The sequence below is a fragment of the Pipistrellus kuhlii genome, unplaced genomic scaffold, assembly GCF_014108245.1.
Source record: "Pipistrellus kuhlii isolate mPipKuh1 unplaced genomic scaffold, mPipKuh1.p scaffold_m20_p_22, whole genome shotgun sequence".
NCBI classification, from domain to species: Eukaryota; Metazoa; Chordata; class Mammalia; order Chiroptera; family Vespertilionidae; genus Pipistrellus; species Pipistrellus kuhlii.
In genome coordinates this window covers 1,869,709-1,888,724 of record NW_023425521.1, presented here as the reverse complement: position 1 = coordinate 1,888,724, position 19,016 = coordinate 1,869,709, and the positions used below count along the sequence as shown (strand labels likewise).

At 57.8% G+C, this 19,016-nt stretch overlaps 1 protein-coding gene across 5 annotated transcripts; it reads right to left on the bottom strand.

Annotated features, from left to right (window-relative positions):
• Positions 1-352: 352 nt before the first annotated feature.
• Positions 353-18,841, bottom strand: LOC118726489 (MYCBP associated protein). 5 transcript variants are annotated; one of them, XM_045586098.1, is made up of 19 exons: positions 18,681-18,841; positions 12,872-12,999; positions 11,837-11,996; positions 11,569-11,669; positions 10,561-10,744; positions 10,181-10,296; positions 9,465-9,615; positions 8,313-8,428; positions 8,109-8,224; positions 7,581-7,692; positions 6,838-7,027; positions 6,268-6,455; positions 5,110-5,256; positions 3,982-4,392; positions 3,465-3,586; positions 2,769-2,884; positions 2,185-2,327; positions 1,880-2,053; positions 353-641 (listed from the first exon to the last, which is right to left on the bottom strand). In XM_045586098.1, exons 1-19 carry the CDS (start codon positions 18,754-18,756, stop codon positions 426-428), a joined length of 2,967 nt encoding a protein of 988 aa, XP_045442054.1. In that variant the 5' UTR covers positions 18,757-18,841; the 3' UTR covers positions 353-425. The 5 variants fall into 5 exon arrangements, with proteins under 5 accessions (XP_045442054.1, XP_045442057.1, XP_045442055.1 ...); XM_045586101.1 differs by having other exon boundaries at positions 353-527; XM_045586099.1 differs by having other exon boundaries at positions 1,880-2,050.
• Positions 18,842-19,016: the final 175 nt, after the last annotated feature.

Sequence of the window (19,016 nt, the reverse complement as noted above, 5' to 3'; positions counted from 1 at the left end):
CTAGTCTCAGCCGTTGTCATACTTGGTGATGACACTTGGGGAAGACCTGGCCCCGGGAAGCACTACCCCAAACGTGTGGGGCAAGGAAGGCCGGGGGCAGCAACTGGGAGGGGTGATGCTATCTGTCCTCCCCTCCGCTCCATCCCTCGTCCTGCTACCAACCTGCCCGAGGTTCAGCCGCCCACATCCCACCTCCCCAGGTGCGTTTCTCTCTCTCTGCCTGCTGGACGACTCCAGGAACTGAGGCAGGATGGGTTGGGATAGACCTGACGGCAGATGGGACCTGGGAGGACCTGTGCCAGGAACTGATCTCATCAAGAGGCAGCATTCAAGACAGGAAGCCTGGTGGAAGTGGTAGAAACTGAAAGGTTCTTTATTGATTTGCTTGGTAACCAGTCGCCCGGAAGGCTGCTCGGGCGTATGTGTCAAGTGCAAGGACGCACATGCTCCTCAGCGTCCCTTTGGGGGTTGAGCTCATCGGCCAGAACCATGAGGTTCGTCACCATGGCGTCCAGCAGCCCATAGACCTGGAAGAACAGGACAAACGTCACAGGCAACGGCTTGCTCTGTGGGAAACACCTCCACGAGGGAGCACCCCCTGTGCCCTGAGGGTGGGCGTGCTCACTCCACACGGACAACAGCTAGAGAGGGGACAAGACCAAAGCGGTGAGATTGTCTGCAGAACTTTTGTTTCTGCAGATCATTGCATTTTTCAAACCAGTCTGGGCCCTGGCACGTAGGGGGACATTGGGGCCCAGAATGGTGAAGGGGGCAATTCTTGGGGTCCAGGAAGCAGTGCCCGTTTACTCCCTGGGGGTGGCCCTATCCTACTCTGGCCTCACAGGCGCCAGCTGTCCTTCCTGTAAGATCACAGGCTCACAGCCTGAAATGCTTCCAGAACTGTTCCCTGAGTGGGGCTAGACCACACACACGCCTCAGCAAGATGACTCTTGATTTCAGAAAGCCGAGGGAGTCCACCGCACGGGTCCTCAGAGACCTAAGATAACTCGCCCCCATCGGCCTTCAGACGTCTCAGGGATATCGCCAGCAGCAGATGGAGCTTCTGATCAAATGAGGTCCAGGGTGTCCCCACAGTGCAGACGTACTCCCAGCCACCCAGCTATCCACCCCGGAGGAAGACAAAGCCTTGTCATTAGACGGGCAGATTGAACGTGGCTTTGTGGAATCCCCCGGCAAACGGCAACCGGAACTGCGAACCCAACGCAACACACGATGAGTTTCTCAGGACCTGCTGCTTAAGGATGCGTTGCCGTGAGGTCTCTCTGGTGTTTCAAAGCCCTGATGCTCGCTGGAAAGCCTCTCTGCATGGTGTTCCCCGCAGGGACACGCCGGCCGGGATGCCCTCGGACGCACTGGGTCTGCCTCCCAAAGTCAGACCGCATCACTCTTCTGTTCAAATCCCCGTCTGGTCTCTCGTTTCGCTCAGTCCCCACACAGCCTACAAAGCCCCGCATGACCTGCCCCCTCTTGGTGGCCCCTCTGCCCTCTGTCTTCCTGGCTCCTCCCTCCCCTGGCATTCGTTGCTTCCTCTCCCTAGGGCACTGCTCCTCAGGGGTCCACAGGGCCACCTCACCTCCCTTCAAGTCTGTTCGTTGTCACCTTTCCAATGACCCTCCCTCCCCACCTTCGTCATCCCCCCCCCGGCTCTGGTCTGTTTCTCTCTTACGCCTCATCGCCATACCAGATGTTCCTTATTCACACAGAGGATGATGCCCCTCACAAGGGCAGTGCTGCGTCCACCGTGGATGCAGGAGGCACTTACTGTTTGTAGGGCGAACGGGATGGATGAGGGGGCGGAAGGAAGCGCACAGCACAGGTGTGAGGGAGAGGAGGGCTGAGCCCGGGGCTGAGGCCTCACCTCCATGTGCATCCTCTGGGTGTATTTCTCCATGACCAGGGGGTCGATGGGCTCCTGAGAGGTGATGGTGATGTCGGGGACAGCGTCTTCCACGTAAAGCCTGTCCCGACTTGAAGATTTCGCAAGTTTCTTGTCGTCCCTTGCCTTTAGCTTCTTGCTGTTCAAACGGTCCTGCTTGGAGAGAGGAGGCACGCATGGCCTTCGCTAGCTCCTGAGGGCAGTCTGGGGCCTTCTCAGCACAGCTCACCTGGAGATTCCCACGTCACCCCAGCCCCGCCCAGGCCCGGCCCCACCCCAGAGCATGCCTCTTTGCCTAGCAGCTTGGCTTTTTTCTCTTCTTTATCTTTGATTCCCTGCTGCTTCCTCTCCAGGGCTGTCGCTTTCCGGTCCTCCTTCCCAGCTCTGCTGGGAGCCACCTTCGTCTCTATGACGGAGGGCGTTTTTCGTCCTGAGGGAGGCGAGGGGAAGACGGTGTGGACGGTGACCTCGCTGCACCCATGGGCGGGAGTCAGGAAAAGCCAAGTGCTCTCAGCAGCCCCGAGAGGATTCTCACGGACGAGGAGCAGAGCCCTGGGTGGAGGGGCGGGTGGATGGCCCTGTGGAACAGGACTGTGGGGCAGGGGCAAGGAGCCTGCTTCTAGTCCCAGCTCTGCCACTCCCCCCTGTAAGGCACAGGCAAACCCTTTAATCCTCCTGAGACCCCATCTGCAAAATGGGGGAACGTGCACCCAGGTGGTACTAAGGTCCCTCCCGGATTCCAAACCTTGGCAACAGATAAAAGAGTAGCAGGGGCCTACTCCATGGGTCAACAGAGGTCCCCAGAGGGTGTGCACGGCAGAGGTGAGGGGGTGGAAAGACTGCGTGCTCGGCAGGCTGCGCCGAGTCTGACCTTGCTCTTCCGGCAGGTCCACATAGGTGGTCTCCTTCTCAGGCAGGCCCAGCACAGCCCTCAGCCACAGGGAGTGGCTCACCAGGCTGTCAATCAGGTCCCGCCACAGCTGGAAACTAGAGGACAAGACACACTGGAGACAAGCCATCACCCTTTGCCCTGGAACCTGTAGAGACCCTGGTGCCAGGAGCTGCGGGGGACATGCCAGGTCCCCGTCCGGCCATCATCCTCGCCAGCGCCCGGGCAAGCGTTGGAAACCATGGCTGGACCTTGCGCGAGATTCCCAGCTGCAGGGATGTGGTCTGAGGGACTCGCCAAAACCCCTCCCCCCAGCCTCTCCACACAGGGACAGGGAGGCCGGTCACCGAGAAGTGAGGCTTTCTGCAGAACACGCCCCTCCTCTCACCGCCCTCTGGCTCCTCGTCCTCGTTCCTTCCTCTGCTCTTGGAGAAGGAACAAAGGATGAGGAAGAAATGAAGGTCCGGTGCGTCCTCTGCTGTGACGGCCCCGCAGGGAGCCGCCGGTGGCTGCAGGGCGGCTGCGGCGGGTGCCGAGCATGGACGGTGGTGGCATCTTTCGGGGACCTGAGCTCAGGGGAGCCCCGCACCCTGGCGTGCTGGGACCGCCTGCCAAGCACCCTGGCCCGATGCCACGGAGGGGAGGAGGGGAGGCTGGAGGGCCTGGTGGGGCACCTACCACATCTGGTACAGGAAGTCAGACTGCAGCGGCCTCTGCCCCTGGCACAGCTCCAGGGCCGCTTTGTTGAGCCTGATGAGGACATCTTCTCGCTGGTTCTCCTCGGGGAGAATCATTGCTGCCTGGCGGGGTCACGGGCACCATGAGCAACCCTGGTGCCCAGGACACCAAGGGGTCCCTGTGTCCTCTGGTGATGGGCACCATGCTATGAGGGCAGGCGTGCGGGAGGACATGTAGCCACGGGCGACCTGTCTGGGGTGCCTTGTGTGGGAGCCTGGGACCTCCTCCTTCAGAAACCTGCTCCCACAAACCCCTTTTGCAAGGTTTGCCAGGATCACAGAGGGCGCCCCCCCACCCCCTCCGGCACCACAGGCGCCTAGCCGCCTGAGACAGAGAGAGAGGACCCCAGAGACGGCTCTTTCTTGGCCCACCGGGGCAAGAGGCACCGCGGGGCCCTCCCTCACCCCGCATTCCCAGGACTGTTTTCTCCACCCACGCCTTGGGGGCCAGAGCCCACCTCCCTGAAGTCCTCCAGGCAGAGGTCCCACTCGGGCAGCGGAAGGCTCGCCTGCTCCCAGGGGCTCTTGCTGCTGTCCCGGCTGCCTTCCACCAGGATCTCCTCCATGATGCTCTTCCGAGGAGACACCTTGGGCCCCAGCCTGACCCTCTGGGGCCTGAAAGCATCTTGGGATTCCTTGAAGTACGCATTCTCCTGCTGGGGCTCCGCGGCCGGGCCCTTCGGGTACGCTGAAGAGTCGGCCTGCCCCGTGACCTTGTCCAAATGGCCCGACTGGGACCTGGCCACCCAGGCCCGGGACGCCATGTGCTCCTCGTCGCTCAGCCCGCCTTCCTCGGCCTTGTAGGGCAGGACCATGTACTGGTACCACAGCCTGTGCAGGTTCTGCACGACTGGGTGATGGTAATGCAGCTGCAGCGGAGGCAGGGGAAGACATGTGACGGGGAGGCGAGGGGATGTGGTAGGGGGAGAGGGTGATGGACCCAGAGCCCGTGGACCTGGGCCCGTTTCCCCATCCCTGAAGAGCACTGATGGAGGAGGCAAGGAAGGGACCAGCAGGAGTGGCTCTGGCGTCCCCTTCAACCTGAGCATCTCCAACTTCAAACTTTTTTTTTTTGCGTGTGAACATCCAAGTAACGCTGGGTTTGAACGAAGGAGTTGGTGAAACTGTTCTCACCAAGCATCCACTTAGGAGCCACGTGACCTTGGGCAAATTACTTAACCTCCCTCGGCCACAGTTCCCCCAGGTAGCGTGTGGCCATCTCCATGGGAACATGGAACGGACTGACCCATCTCAGAGGGAAGGGGGGTGGGGGGCGGGAAGAGATGAGCTAAGGATCTTACGTGCACATATGCCTTACCTGGGGCACAGACAACAGGGCGGTAAAGGCCTGGGGCGGGACAGGGACTGGGTGGACAGGGGCAATGGTGAGGGGTGTCGGGGGACATCTGTAATCCTCTCAACGATAAAGGTTTTTGTTGCCGTTTTTTAAGAACAAAGCAGTGCCCGTCTCACAGGGCTGCCGGGAAGTGAAGGGAGGTACTCCTGGAAGACGCCCGGAAGAAGTCCCGGCGCGTCGGAGGGTTTGCTGTTCCTCCCACAGGGCGGGGGCCAGGGCTGGGCTGTACCTGGGGGTTCCTGTGGTAGAACAAGTCCTCCTCGGTGAGATAGGTGTCCACGGGCGACGGCACACGCTCGGGGGTCAGGACGCCGCCCAGCAGCTCGTGCAGCACGCTCTGCGCGATGGTGACCGCCTCGTGGGAAGCCAGCTCCTTCTGGGGAAGGAAAGGTGGCAGGAGAGGACAGCTCAGGCCTTCGGACCCATGCTGTACCCGGAGGGGAGCCGGGCCCTCAGGGCTCGGTGCCTTCCTAGGTGTCGAGTTCCTGCCATATTCTCTCTCTCTCTCTCTCTCTCTCTCTCTCTCTCTCTCTCTCTCTCTCACACACACACACACACACACACACACACACACACAACTATTCCCAGACTCAGAACTCCCTGGGTCTTCCCTGCTCCCTAAAAGAGGCTGGAAGAATCCCGAGGAGGAACCGGTTGCCTCCTCGCGGGGCCAGGAGGTCCCAAGCATTTCCCAGAGATTGGGAAGGCCAGGGCCAGGGGCAGCATGGTTCTGGCCTTGCCGAGCATGTGACTTGGCCACACAGTCAGTATCTCAGAGACAGGGTCACCCCGGGAGAGAGGCCGGTCCTGGACTAGCACATGAGACAGATGTCGCACGTGTCAAAATCATCTCTCATCGCCGCGGGCTGAGCCTCGGCCGAAGCAGCTGGCTCGCGTTTCGGGACCACGGTGAGCAGAAAAGCACACCGAGGGCCAGGCCAGGCCAGGCGGCCGGCCGAGGGACCGGTGGGGGCCCAGCAGACGCCCAGTCCCCACCTCCCGCGCGCTCCCAGGGGCCGGCCCCCTGGTTAAACTGCCCTCTGTGGTTTTGAAGTCTTGCCAGTTAAAGGCAACTCCGCTGGAGGGTACCCAACGGCAGTGAACAGATACAGTACCCGGGTGCAGGGTCACTCCTTGCGTTTGTGCTCAAGTACTTCCTCTGAAGGCCCAGCCTCATCTCTTCCTGGCGGTGGGAGCCAGGCAGGGTGGGGCTCAAAACTGCCCCGCCCTGGCCTGCCCACCCACCTCTGACCTCATAAAGTCCTGGGAGGTGGCTGAGCCAGACCAGCCGTGAGAAACAAGACCCCTGCCGGCAGGGGCCAGGAAGGATGCCAGAGCGACCTCTCTGATGCCCACACGGGGCCCAGGTCCGGGCTCCCTTCCTTACCTCCAGTAAGATCCTCTCATCTCTATAAATGTCCTGGGCCAGGGAGACCGCGTGGAGATGGACCTGCAGGACAGCACCCCCTAACAGGGTGGGGTGAGTGACAAACTCCCAGAATTCCCTGAAGATGCCAGCGTGCTCAGACTTGAAGAAGAAGGTGAAGGCTTTCGTTTCTCCGGGCAGAATCACCCCTGCGGGGGCAGGGACGGAGGTTTGCCCCGAGAAGGAGCTCACGGAGCCCCACGCCGGAGGCGCGCCTGGGGTTCGCGGAGCCCTAAAGCCTCTGGGGATACATGGAAAGGAGCTCACTGCGGTCTGCCCGGGAGGGAGGGCTCTCCTGGGCTGGGGGACTCATCCCAGCCTCGGGTCTGTGCAACGTACCTGAACCCCTAGAATGCTCCCGCTCCCCCGGGGCCCACCTCCCTGCCCCCAGCAGACACGAACAGTTCAGGAGATGGCACGCGCCACGGAGGAAATGGAAGGGAGGAGGCAGGGAAGAGGGGCTTGACCGTTCAGGAGCTGGGCGCTCGCTGGACGTCAGTGTCTGGACATCAGGGTGTGCCTCCTAGGTACCTTCCCGGTTGTTGAAGTAAAACTGCTGCGTCCTGTTTCTCTTCAGGTCTTGGAAGGCGTCCGGCTGGGACTGCCGCCGCCAGTCATACCAAATGGCCACTGTGCCGTTGTTGACCACAGTCAGCTCCGAAGACGCCTTCTGCCGCTCTATGGTTTCGAAGGTCAGGCGGACGGCGATGCCAACCTGCTTCTGCGGGGGGGCGGGGGGGAGGCGGAGGCGTGAGACGTGCCTTGGAAGGGGGCCCTGGCCCGGGAGGATGTGCTCAGGCCAGTGTGCCAGGGCCTTTTCGGGGTCTTGGCACAGAACGCCCCCCGGTCCCGGGGCCTCCAGGGCCTGGCTGCTCTCAGGCGGAGGGGGTCAGACCCGGACAGCGGCTGTCCCTGGGGCGCCGTCCTCAGGAGGAGGAGAAAACCAAACGGATTTTATACCTGATGCACGTTTTTGTTCCTTAGCATCCCAAGAATATTGCGGGCCCTTCTTAAAGCCACGCCCAGTAGGAGAAGTTTGCTTACACACATTTTTTGGGGGACTGGGTACAAAAGGGGTGGCTTGTGACTCTCCTTCCGGCCTTGTGACTTTATTCTGGGTCGCGCTAGCATTGCTGTGCCGTTTTCAGACAGGCCGAATGCAAGGCCAGGTATAATAAAAACCAGAGCAGGAAGCGGCAGGCTCCTTGTGACGGCCAGTCACCTTGAGACTGCACCCAAGGGCGAGGGCGAGGGCGAGGGCGAAGGCAGCGTACCTTGTCATGGGGGTTACTGCCTCGGATCCAGCAGGCCGGCTTCCCGCAGAACAGCAGAGAGGGGCCAAGAACAGGCATGGGGGCCTCCTCGGGGTGGTCCACGAATAAATCGCTGTAAGGAAAAATTGCTGTAAGGAAAACCAATGGCGTCTTCCCCCCGAAGCTGCCATCGCCTTGCCACACGGAGCCCCCAGCGGTGGCTGCCAGCTCTGCCCTCCCACGGAGCACCACCAGCTCCCCTGGAGCGCGGCCTGGTCAGGCCCCCTTCCTGTCGGTTCTCTCTCTCTCTCTCTCTCTCTCTCTCTCTCACACACACACACACACACACACACTGTGCACAGCCTGGAGCGCCCCTGCCCAGCGAAGGGATGCCTGGGAAGTCCCCATTCGGAGCTGGTTGCTAGGAGGGAGCAGATGGGGAAGCCAGCACAGGTGCCAGAATGGGCTAGAGGAGGGGGCGGAAGCATGGAGGGGGGAAGGGGAAGCCCCACTCCCCAACCTCTCCCCCCAGGGCCCGGGCCGACTCACGAGTTGATTAAGTTTCCAGAGGAACTTCTCTGGCTCTGTTCAAACACTAAAAAGTCTTTCACGATGACGGTTGAGAACGGCTGCCCTCTGCCCACCACCTCCAGGCCATCGATGTCCTCAGAGAGACCAACGAGGAAAGATGAGCCGGCTGGAGGCGGGCGCCACCCTGAGGGGCCTCGGGCGGGGCACGGGGACAGGGCCCACCTGCTGGCTGAAGCCCAGCTTGGCCATGAGGTGCTGCAGCTCCTCGCGCCGGTCCATCAGGAACAGGCTCCGGTCCCAGGTGTAGCGGTACCGCGCGTCCTTCTGGGCCAGCAACCCTGGACCGAGGACCCTCAGTCCGGGCCGCGGCCACGGTCCCTTCCCCTCACTCTCAAGAGCTCTGAACACAGCCATCCCAGCACCACTTCTGGGAAACGGGGGTGGGGGATGGGGTACGGCTTCCCTGGGCTCCAGTCCTGCCCGTTCCTGCACCTTGGCCACCCTCCACAGGACTCCCGCAGAATCAGCTTCCAGACCACCGCGTCCTCAGACGATAACGCGTGAAGACAATAGCAGCTGCCTCTGCTGAGTGCTTAGCAGGGGGCCAGGCCCTCTCCACACACACCACCCGTCAGTGCTTCACAGATGTGGACACGGGGGGCCAGAGAGGCCAAATGACCTGCTCTGGCCGCAGGGGCCCTGGCAGCCTTTATTTTATTTTATTTGTAATATATGTTATTGATTTTTTTACCGAGAGAAAGAGAGAGGGATAGAGAGTTAGAAACACTGATGAGAGAGAATCATCGACCAGCTGCCTCTTGCACAACCCCTACTGGGGATGTGCCCGCAACCAAGGTACATGCCCTTGACCGGAATCGAACCCGGGACCTTTTTTAGTTCGCAGGCCGACGCTCTATCCACTGAGCCAAACTGGTCTTAGCCCTGGCAGCCTTTAAAGCAGCACTACCCCATAGAGATGGCACGCAAACCTCAGCTGGGAGGCGCATAATTTAAAACTGCCCAGATGGTTGGAAAAATGAAAGAAATGGGGGGCATTTGTTTTAGTTCAACCCAATGCATCAAAAATATTACCATTTCAACATGTGATCAGTGTAGAAATTATTAATAAGATATTTCGGGTACAAATCAGTGCACAGTTCACACTTAGATCTCGTTCAGACCAGCCTCGCCACACATTCCAGGTGCTCAGTGCCCCAGTGGTCCATGGGCCTCCATCTCCCTCCCCTCCGCCCCCTCTTCCATCTATCGCTGTCTAACAGAAGTGGGGACTGGGCCTCCGGGGGGGTTAGGGGGCTTGGTCCCCGGACGGTCCCATACCAGGGCCACCCCTCCCCCCAGGTACCCGCTCCTCACCCATCTCCTCCTGGACGGAGTAGGGCTTCCTGATGCGAGTGATTGGCTCCAGGAGGCCGCGCTGGCTTTTTGTCTTCGTTATGACCAGCCCCGTCATTTCGTCTCCCAAGTATTCCAGTCGACTCCAGAACCCACTGGACTCCTCAGAGCACTGGCAAGGATGGGCAGACAAGTCAGATCACCTGGACACCCTGGGGCTGGGGGGAGGGGGGCGCTGGAAGACAAGAGCACCGCGGACAACAAATGCTCGCTCTGGGGGTTTGCAGGAGAGAAGCAAGCATGCTCTTGTTCTCAGGACGCCCTCCGATAGCCTTTCCCGGGGCCCCAGACAGTGTGGGTGGTGCGGACACTGCACTCACACACCAGACACAACAGGGTACCCGGGGTCACCCAAAAGCTGGAGCCTCGGCCTTTAAGAGAGAACACTAGGACTGTTCTAATAACTCAGGACCCGGGCTGTTTTCTCCTCACATTCACCACCACTGACCACCACTGGCCACCACTGGCCACCACTGACCACTACCGGCTAAATCACGTAACTGACCAGTCCCTGAACGCCCAATAGCAGGACCAATACTGTCTTTTAATAAAGGCCTTGAGGGCTTAACACTGCTCTGCAATGGACAGATTTGTCATGCTCCCCGCTGCGCACTCCGAGCAGCTGTCCCAGCGACCAGACCTCCTCCTCACAGGGCGGGTGGGGACGCTGTCCTTACCTTCCCGTCATGCTGCGTGGGCAAGATACGGTCAATGACCGTCCGTTCCTCCTGGATCTGTCTGTAGGTCTCCCCGATGTGCATCAGCAGCTCGCCGACAGGTTTCTTCACACGTTCTGGAGAGAAGAGCCGAGGATGCAGCCCGTCCACGGAATCGGAGCAAGCAGGGCCCAGCACTCAGCACCGGGGCCCCATCCCTGGACTGATCTCAGGACCCGCCGAGTGAGAAACGCTGGGGAGCGAGGGGACGGCACCACCCGCTCAGCCCGAGTCCATCACTGGACAGGCGCGGGGAGGGAGCACGCCCAGCAGCAGGGCCTGGGTGCCAGGGTGGGGGTCGGGTGGGGGTGGGCAAGGGGGCCCCCATCCTCTCTGCTCACTGCTGAGGGCCTCCTGCTGCCTCTTCCACAGGGCCAGGTTGCGCTGCCAGTTTTTCATAAAGTTCTGCTGAGCAGGTGGGGCCCAGAGAGGTGGCTTCTCCTCCTTGGGGGCTTCCTGCTTTGGCTCTTCTGCGACTGGGGTGAGGGTCATCAGGCAGGGTGGGGTGTGGATCAGCTCAGCCAGCTGCAAAGCACAAGGGGTGTGTGTGGGGGGGTGGGGGGGGTGTGAGAGGCGCTAAGCTGGGGCGAGTGGAGACTTCTCTAGGCCTGAATCCCTGCTGTGCGCCCCACCCCCCTCTGCTGGGGATCCCTCCTCTTCAGGACCGGGAGATTGTGAGGGACCAGAAACGGGTCCCAGGACCAGGGGGCTGGGAAAACCTCAGCCAGTCTCCTCTCTCCCAGAACGGGGCACTCTGAGCTGAGCTGCGTTCCGAATCCTCTCTGGATCCGTCCTCCCGCTGATGCTCACAGACACCTTGCCCTGCAGGGGGACGGGGTCATTTTTAGATGGCCCCAGGCTAGCCCCTGACCAATGAGAGTCTTAGTCTGGAGCCAGGGAAGCGAAGGAACCGAGACAGCGAGCGCGCTGCATGGTGGGAAGGTCGGAGACACGCAGGCCCTTTGCGTGGCCCTGGAGCTGTGGACCGAGGGGAGAGGGTGGTTTTTGGAGAAGGGAAAACGGAGCCGGTGCCCAGAGGAGCAGAAGGCAATTAGGGGGACACAGGCCCGGAACCCTGATGCCTTTGTGGGTTCAGTCTAACCCAGCCAGACACGCTATTGCCTTTGCGTTCCCCAGGGCACCTCTGTGTCCTTAGAGTGACTTCCTGACTTGGGCTGAAGCTCGCTGAAGCGGGAGTCACTGTTCTGGGGGGAGGGTCACCTGTCACTTCAGACTCCGGGGCCCAGAGACTAGACTGTCTGTAACCCCAGCCTGCCTGGCTCTGCCAGGGGTGAGGCTGGAAGGACTTGGGTGACTGGGCCCCTCCAGGCAGCTCTGTGCAAACGAACCTCCATGTTCCCTTGAGAAATTGCAATCCTCCTGAAGTCGTGGAGACTCCCCAAGATGTGGTGGGGCAGGATCTGTTCACCATAAAAACTGTCACGGGGACCTGAGGGAGGGAGGGGGAGAGAGAGAGAGAGAGGCTACAGTGAGCCGTGACTGTCAGTGATTCCCGGGGCTCCTTTCTGATGGAGACCCCGCTTTCTTTCCAGGCTGACCCATGAATTCTGAGGCCAGCGGGGCCGGGGCTGGGGCCGGGGCCGGGGCCGGACATACGGGAGTAGTCCAGGGGCCTCGTGTTGGCATCTGGAGTGGCAGGATGTGCTACCAAGTGGCAGACCTTCCTCCCAAGATCCTTGGGTTTGACTTTACGGATGAAAAATTTCTGGGTGATGTCAGATTTATCTGCTGTTTCAATGAAGCGAGGTATGTGTAGCTATAAAGAAACAAAACAGAGAATTCCACTTGAGATGTGGAGGAGGGGACACTCCCCCGTCGCCTCTGTCCAAAGTCTTTGTGGAATTCCTGAGGGCTGGCGAATCTGTTTCTCCAGCTCTGTCCATATGCTCTGTCGAGGAAAACGCCTCTGCAACAGACAAGAGACTTAATAATGTCTTCGAGAGGGGAAAAATAACATTTCATGCTCTGGCTGGGTGGCTCAGTTGGTTGAGAATTGTCCAGGACACCTAAAGGTTGTGGGTTCGATTTCAGGTCAGGGCACATACCTAGGTTTCAGGTTCAATCCCCATCAGGACATGAAGGAGAAGCAACCGATCGATGTCTCTCTCTCTCTCTCTCTCTCTCTCTCTCTCTTTTTCTCTCTCTCTCTCTCTCCCTTCTTCTCTCTCTAAAAAAAATAAAAGTAAATCAATAAACAAATCCTCTGGTTTGGATTTAAAAAACAAAAACAAAAACATTTTGTGCCTCCAGACAGTTCCCGTGAGAAGTGCCTGGTTCTTTCAGGTAAAGCCTTGGGTTAAGCAGGTTTATCCGTTTGTGACTTTGACTCTTAAACTCATTTTCCCGTCTGTGAAATGGGGATGAACGCCCTTGGCTCCATGGGGAGCAAGACACCTCATTCTCTCGTTCCCCTGTGGTCCTATATGCATCTCAGGAATGCTCAGATAAACACAGCGCATTCCTTTAGCTGCAGGAGTGAAAAGAATTTGCATCCAATGGGTTTTTCCACGGAGTCAGCCACACCCTGTGAGGAGGGAGGCGGCAGGGAGGGTGGACGTGGTTGATGTTCTAGAACACACAGGCTGGGAGAGGGAAGCTCGGCAGGAAGGGGTCCCCGGGTTTCACCCTCACCTTCTTCAAGTTTTCCGTCTTAATGGCCAGGGCCAGAATGTCATCTCCTTGCAGGACATTGCTAACCGGCTCAGGTTCCTCCTGAATGGGGGGCGTGGACTGTTCAGGGACCTTCGCCCGCTTCTTGTCTGAAGAGAAACAGAAGGTGACAAGTGCTTCTAGAGAGAGATATATATATATTAGGCCCCAGAGCGGGGAGGCAGAGCTGGCCACAGGCAGCAGAGGCTTCTCAGCTGGAATTGATTTGCACACACACACACACACACACACCCCGGCTGTGCTACTTATAAGCTGGACAGTTTGGGTACATCACTTAACCTCTCTTGGCCTTGAGTCTTCCTGTCTGTAAAAAGAGGAAGCTGGACTAAATCACTGGTTCCCGAATATCAGTCCAGTGTCTTCCTCCGAATCCCCAGGGGAGTTTTACAACAGCTTCCTGGCTCCTGCGCGCAGCCAGGGCCTGGGGAGCTGGTCCTATAAAACCCCGCCGGTGGTTCAGATGCACCCTGGTTTGGGATTCTGGGCTGGCTGCCTTCTCAGCCTCCTCCATTGCCAGCACTGCTCCTTTCTCATCAGCTCTCTTTTTTTAATCCTCACCCGAGGATATTTTCCCATTGATTTTTAGAGAGAGAGCGGAAGAGAGAGGGAAAGACAGAGAGAAATACTGATGCGAGAGAAACACATCAATTAGCTGCCTCCTACATGAGCCCCGACCAGGACCTGGGCCGGGGAGGAGCCTGCAACCGAGGTACGTGCCCTTGACCAGAATCCAATCCAGGACCTTTCAGTCCACAGGCCGACACGCTATCCCCTGAGCCAAACTGGCGAGGGCGGCATCAGCTTTCTTAAGACACTGGTTAAAATACCAGTGCTCTAGGGGAGGGGGGTGAGAAGAGAGACATGGCTGACCATTTCATTCATACTGTTCATGTATTTTCTATGTGCCAGGTTCTGGAAACATAAGGCTTCAAAGAGTACACACCCATGAAGACAAAGCTGCCCGGCTGAACTACGGGAGCAGCCAGGGGGGTCCCCGCCCAATTCTGGGGGTAGTCAAGGAGGGCTTCCCAATGAGGTGATGTTTAAGTGGAGGATGAAGAGAACACAGACCAGGGGGAGAGTGTGGGGACCAGGCAATCTAAAGGGACGAGCAGAAAGAGGCCCAGAGGCAAGAGAGAACGGAGCGCCCTCCAGAACGCAAAGCATGTTGTTAAAGTCGCCAGAGGGTAGCGAGGGGGCAGGGAGGGAGGCGTGCCTGGAGCGGGACCCGGGAGCCGTGTCACCAAGAGCTCACTGAGCCGTGGAAAGGACTTCACCCCGGGGGCCGTGATGTAGCAAGGAATGGACTAGGGGGTGCAACGCCGAGGACGAGGTTATTTAGGGGTCTACGGCCGTCACGAAGCGGCTGATGACGCCAAAGGCTCCTGGAGCTGGAGGGCTCCGAGCCTCTCTCTCTAACGGGCCACGCCGGAGCCCGGCAGGGAGAACGCATGTCCGAAGCCAGTCATTCTGCAGAGAGGACACCCTCCCTGCCTGCCTCCCGCAGGGGCGGGCTAACATCTCACATGCACCTCCTCTCTCTGGCTGGAGCCTCCTGTCGGCTGCCCTCGGGTTTGGAGTGGTTTGATGTAAGGCCCACGGAAAATAATCAAAGGAAAACCCGAGGCCCGACCGCAGGGACTTGAAGACGGAACTGGGTTCTGTCCTGCTGTGACATGGGACCGAAGCCCTCGCCCTTCTTTTTTTTAAAGGCAATCTCACCAACACATCAAAGCCCGGTGTTGCGGTTACCCCAGTCAGATTCTCTTTTTTTAGGAAATGCCCACAGAATTGGTGACAAAGAAGCACACATGCAAGAAAACCCAAGCCGGAATCATTCTAAACATAACTCCTCTCTTTTCCAGGATATCTGCTTCCTCTGTCCACCACCTCGGCCAGTTCTATGCCTTCCCGAGGGATTAGACATCTCCAGCTCTGTGCTTTCTACCTGTGGGTGTCTGGTGATCACGTTCGAATGTATAAAACGTCACCATTGTTGAAGATTTCTGAAATATGGGGGCGGGGAGAAGGAGACTTACGTAATACTTTTAACAATAAAGAATAATAACATTTTTTAAAAAACCAGATTTCTGAAATGGTGGAACTCTGGCCCAAAGTTTATCTGAGAAGGTTCTCTTAATACACAGCCAGGGAATGCTGTGTGTTCTAGTTATCCAAAATATTCCCAATCACACATACATTTCAAACTTCCACTCGCCCTGGAAAATATTTACCAAGTACCTTCTAGGTACTCTACAGTATGGAGAAGATGGTAAAAAAAAAAAAATATATATATATATATATATATATATATATATATATATATATATATATATATGGCTCTTTCTGCTAAGGAACTGAAAAAGACACCAGGCACTCGCACACATGAATCGTAGCATAAGGGCCTAAAATTAGTGGCACAGATGACAACAGGTTTGGTTCCATGTCAAAGCAGGAGCAGATGGATGTGGCTCCTGCAGTGTAGGGTTCCAGCCAGAGGATCGGAGAGCAGCTGCGGGGGTCAGAGGGAGCTTCACAGGCCAAGTTCGGCCTGGAACGACAGGAAGGCTTTGCAGGTGGAGCAGCAGACAGAGGGGTTCCAAGTGGGGTCAGAGTTGGAGCAAAGGTGGAGGCAGGGCAGAGTACTGCATTTGTGGGGCATGGTGACACAGAGGCTTGTGGAGAAGGTGGCAGTGAGACTGGGGACACCAGGGCATGGTGAGCAGTGGAAGCAGCTGCTCATCTTGTCAGCAGCAAGGAGATTTGGTCCAGGAGAATGAAATGAAAGCACATTTCGGAGGGATTCATCCGCTGAGAGTAAGCCAGGGGGACTACGGCCACGTTAGGACCTGCAGGCAGATGCTGCAGGGTCCCAGTGTGGCTCACTACTGACTGTGTGGACTAGAGGTCTAGCGGTTTCCTTTAATCTGGCCTGGAAACCCAAGCGGAGTGGGGCTCTTGCTGAGTCACACCGCTGATCCTGACGTCAGCCCCCTGGAGTGGGGCAGTCAGGTGACACCTCTGCTGGGGCCAGACCGGGCAGCCGGAAGCAAGGTGTTCAGGTCGGTAGGGAAGGAGTGGGCAGGGAGAGAGGAAAGCTGCCGAGGAAGGAGAAGCCGGTCTCAATGTTTCTGCTTCTTGTTTTATCTAAATGGTGTGTGTGTGTGTATGTTGATTACAGTCTTCAGGGAATTCTGACCTCGGGGTTGTGCTGGGAACCCAGGTAGGCGCTGTCCCTACCGGAGCAGAGCTTTACTTGACGGGAGAGGGGGACCTGGGAGAGTCCCCGGAGCCTTAGCAACAAGACCTGAAAGTGTTTACAGTCACAACATTTGCTTGCTTTTTCTTATGATTCAGAGACCTTGGAGTAACCTAGCACAGGATCACAAGATTACACTCGGGGGGCCGTAGTTAGAGACTTCCCCTGAGATATTTAGAGGAACCGAATACTTTGGGGGTTTTTCCCCCTCCACATCCTGGTGCATGTTATTAACTCAAGGGCTATTTAATAAACTCAATTTCCCCATGTTAAAAATATGCAGTGAAAAATCTTGCCTTGATTTTTGATAAGATCTCCTGAGACTAGGTAAGTAGTAGCTAGGAAAGCCCTTGACTGCTCTTGGGAAAGGAGACCAGCTGTTCTTCTCTCTTCCTCTCTTAACTGTTAAACAGTGCATCATGCCTTAGCCAGCTTGGCTCAGTGTTGGCCCTCAGACTAAAGGGTCTTTGGGTTCGATTCCGGTCAAGGGCAAGTGCCTCGGTTGCAGACTCCACCCTGGCCCTGGTTGGGGCTCCTGCCAGGGCCGCCTGCAGGAGGCAACTAATTAATGTGTCTCTCTCACATCGATGTTTCTCTCTCTGTGTGTGTCTCCCCACTCTCTTTGAGAATCAATGGAAAAATATCCTCGGGGGAGGATGAACACAACAACAAAAAATCATATCGTGAAACAGCATCTCAATGTAACCTCCATCGGGCTTTCTTTATATATATATATATATATATATATATATATATATATATATATATATATATAATCGATTTTTTACAGAGCGGAAGGGAGAGAGAAAGAGAGTTAGAAACACAGATCAGCTGCCTCCTGCACCCCACTTCCCCCCCACTGGGGATGTGCCTGCAACCAAGGTACATGCCCTTGACCGGAATCGAACCTGGGACCCTTCAGTCCTCAGGCCGAAGCTCTATCCACTGAGCCAGACCGGTTTCGGCTCCATCGGGCTTTCATACTATAAAGCAGCATTAAAGAAAGCCATACTGAGAATCAGCTAAGCTCCTGTTAGTTTGACTCCCTGCTGACCAACCCCTCTCCTCACAGCGGGCTTTCTCAGTCTGACCCTTCCTCGGTCTGACCCACCTGTGCAGGCCCCTCTGGCTCCCTTCCCTCTCCTCCACACTGGCCACCTCTGCCCTGGCCACCAAGGTCACACATGCTCACAGTCCCATGCTCCAGCTCACGCTGCTCCCTAAACCTGGAGAAGTAAAGGGCTCCTTTTTGTTTTGATTTTGGTTGGCCAGAAATGTCACCTTCTTCAAAAGACCTTCCCTCCTAAGTATACCATCCAAGGGCTGGGTCAGGTGCTCTGAGCCCCCTGAATGCCTCCAGGTGCCTGTATTGCAGCATTGACAGTGTCTGGCTACTGCTCCGGAAGTTCGCTGGAATTAATTTCTTGAGGGCTGGGGCCACACCGTTAATACCGTTGTTGCCCAGCACAGTGCCCACACCCATCAGGCCCTTCATAAGTGGAAATGGCGCCCTGGCCGACTTGGCTCAGGAGATAGAGCATCAGCCTGTGGACTGAAGGGTCCCAGGTTCGATTCCGGCCAAGGGCGCATGCTTGGGTTGTGGGCTCCGTCCCTAGCGGGGAGGGGGGGGGGCATGCAGGAGGCAGCTGATCAATTATTCTCTCTCATCATTAATGTTCTGTCTCTCTTTCTCCCTTCCTCTCTGAAATTAATAAAGAATTATAAAAAAATAAATGGAAACCAAAAAAAAAAAAAGAAAAAAAAAAGGGTGGAAGGGAGGGTGAGTTGCAAACGGGAACACGTCCTTGGGGATCAGTCTGCTGTCGGCACCCTGGGGCTCTCCCACCCGCTCCCAGAGGGGAGCTGCAGAGGCCCGGAAGCTGTCATGTCTAGTGACGGTCTCCAGGTTAACAAGCGGGACAGGTGTCACCCAGCCGAAAGAGGCACGTGGGTGGTGGGGAGAGGCAGCCAGAAATAAAACCAGCAAGTTAGCATTTCTTGGTTGTTTTCCAGCAGGACTTTTAGGTGACCCCCCCACACACACACACAGAATCCCACTGAGGGTGGTTGGTTGCATTCCTCCCGGCATTTCTTTCCCCAAGGACCCCATGTCCTGTCTCTCCTCGTCTTAAACTTTCCTGGCTTTCCTCTTCTCCGTCACCCCACCCAGATTCTCCCCTCTGCGTCCCATCCTGAGACATAGTTCCAGGTAGGGGTCTCCTCTGCCTTCCTGCCCAAGGCCACCTCCCCAACAACTGATCCCTGAGGCCTCGGCCAGACCCCCGCTTCCTCTGTCCCCATCCGGGAGCCCCAGCGCCCTGTGCTCCGTCCCTTGGGGGCAGGAGGGGTTCGCCGCCTCGTTCACCGGCTCTGAAGGTGCGGGGTACACCTTTGCGCCATACCCCATGCCCCAGAGAGCTTTACCTCCATCCTGGTGTCACCCCAGACCTCCAAGCACCCCTGCCCCTGCCTGCCGGGGTCTCCTGGGCGCCCGAGGCAGCCAGCGCCAACCTTTCAAGCTCTCTGCGGCCTCCAAGAATTTGTTTGGAGTGATCCTGAGGCGCGACTCCTTCTTTACGGACTTCATGGTGTCCGCCGGCCTGAGAGCTTGGTCCTACCCCGCGGGAACCCTGGATAGGGTGGCCGAGCAGCAGTCCCCGCGACCCCGCGACCCCGCGACCCCTCGACCCTGCGCGCCGGCCCAGCGGCCGCCGCCGCGGCGTCCATAGCAACCAGCGCCCCGCGCGGCGGCGCACGCACCGAGCAGCTTGGGCGGAGACTGCTTGGAGGTGACCGGTTTCATCCGACCAGCTTCGCGCGCCGCCAAAGGCCGCTCCAGCTCAGCGC

Excerpts from the sequence above, each read along its gene's own strand:
- LOC118726489 (XM_045586098.1), bottom strand. The coding sequence starts at position 18,756 with ATGAAGTCCGTAAAGAAGGAGTCGCGCCTCAGGATCACTCCAAACAAA. Across the intron at positions 8,429-9,464 it reads CTCCGTCCAGGAGGAGATGG|GGTTGCTGGCCCAGAAGGAC; the intron begins GTGAGGAGCGGG and ends TCCTCGGTCCAG. Across the intron at positions 8,225-8,312 it reads AGCTGGGCTTCAGCCAGCAG|GACATCGATGGCCTGGAGGT; the intron begins GTGGGCCCTGTC and ends GGTCTCTCTGAG.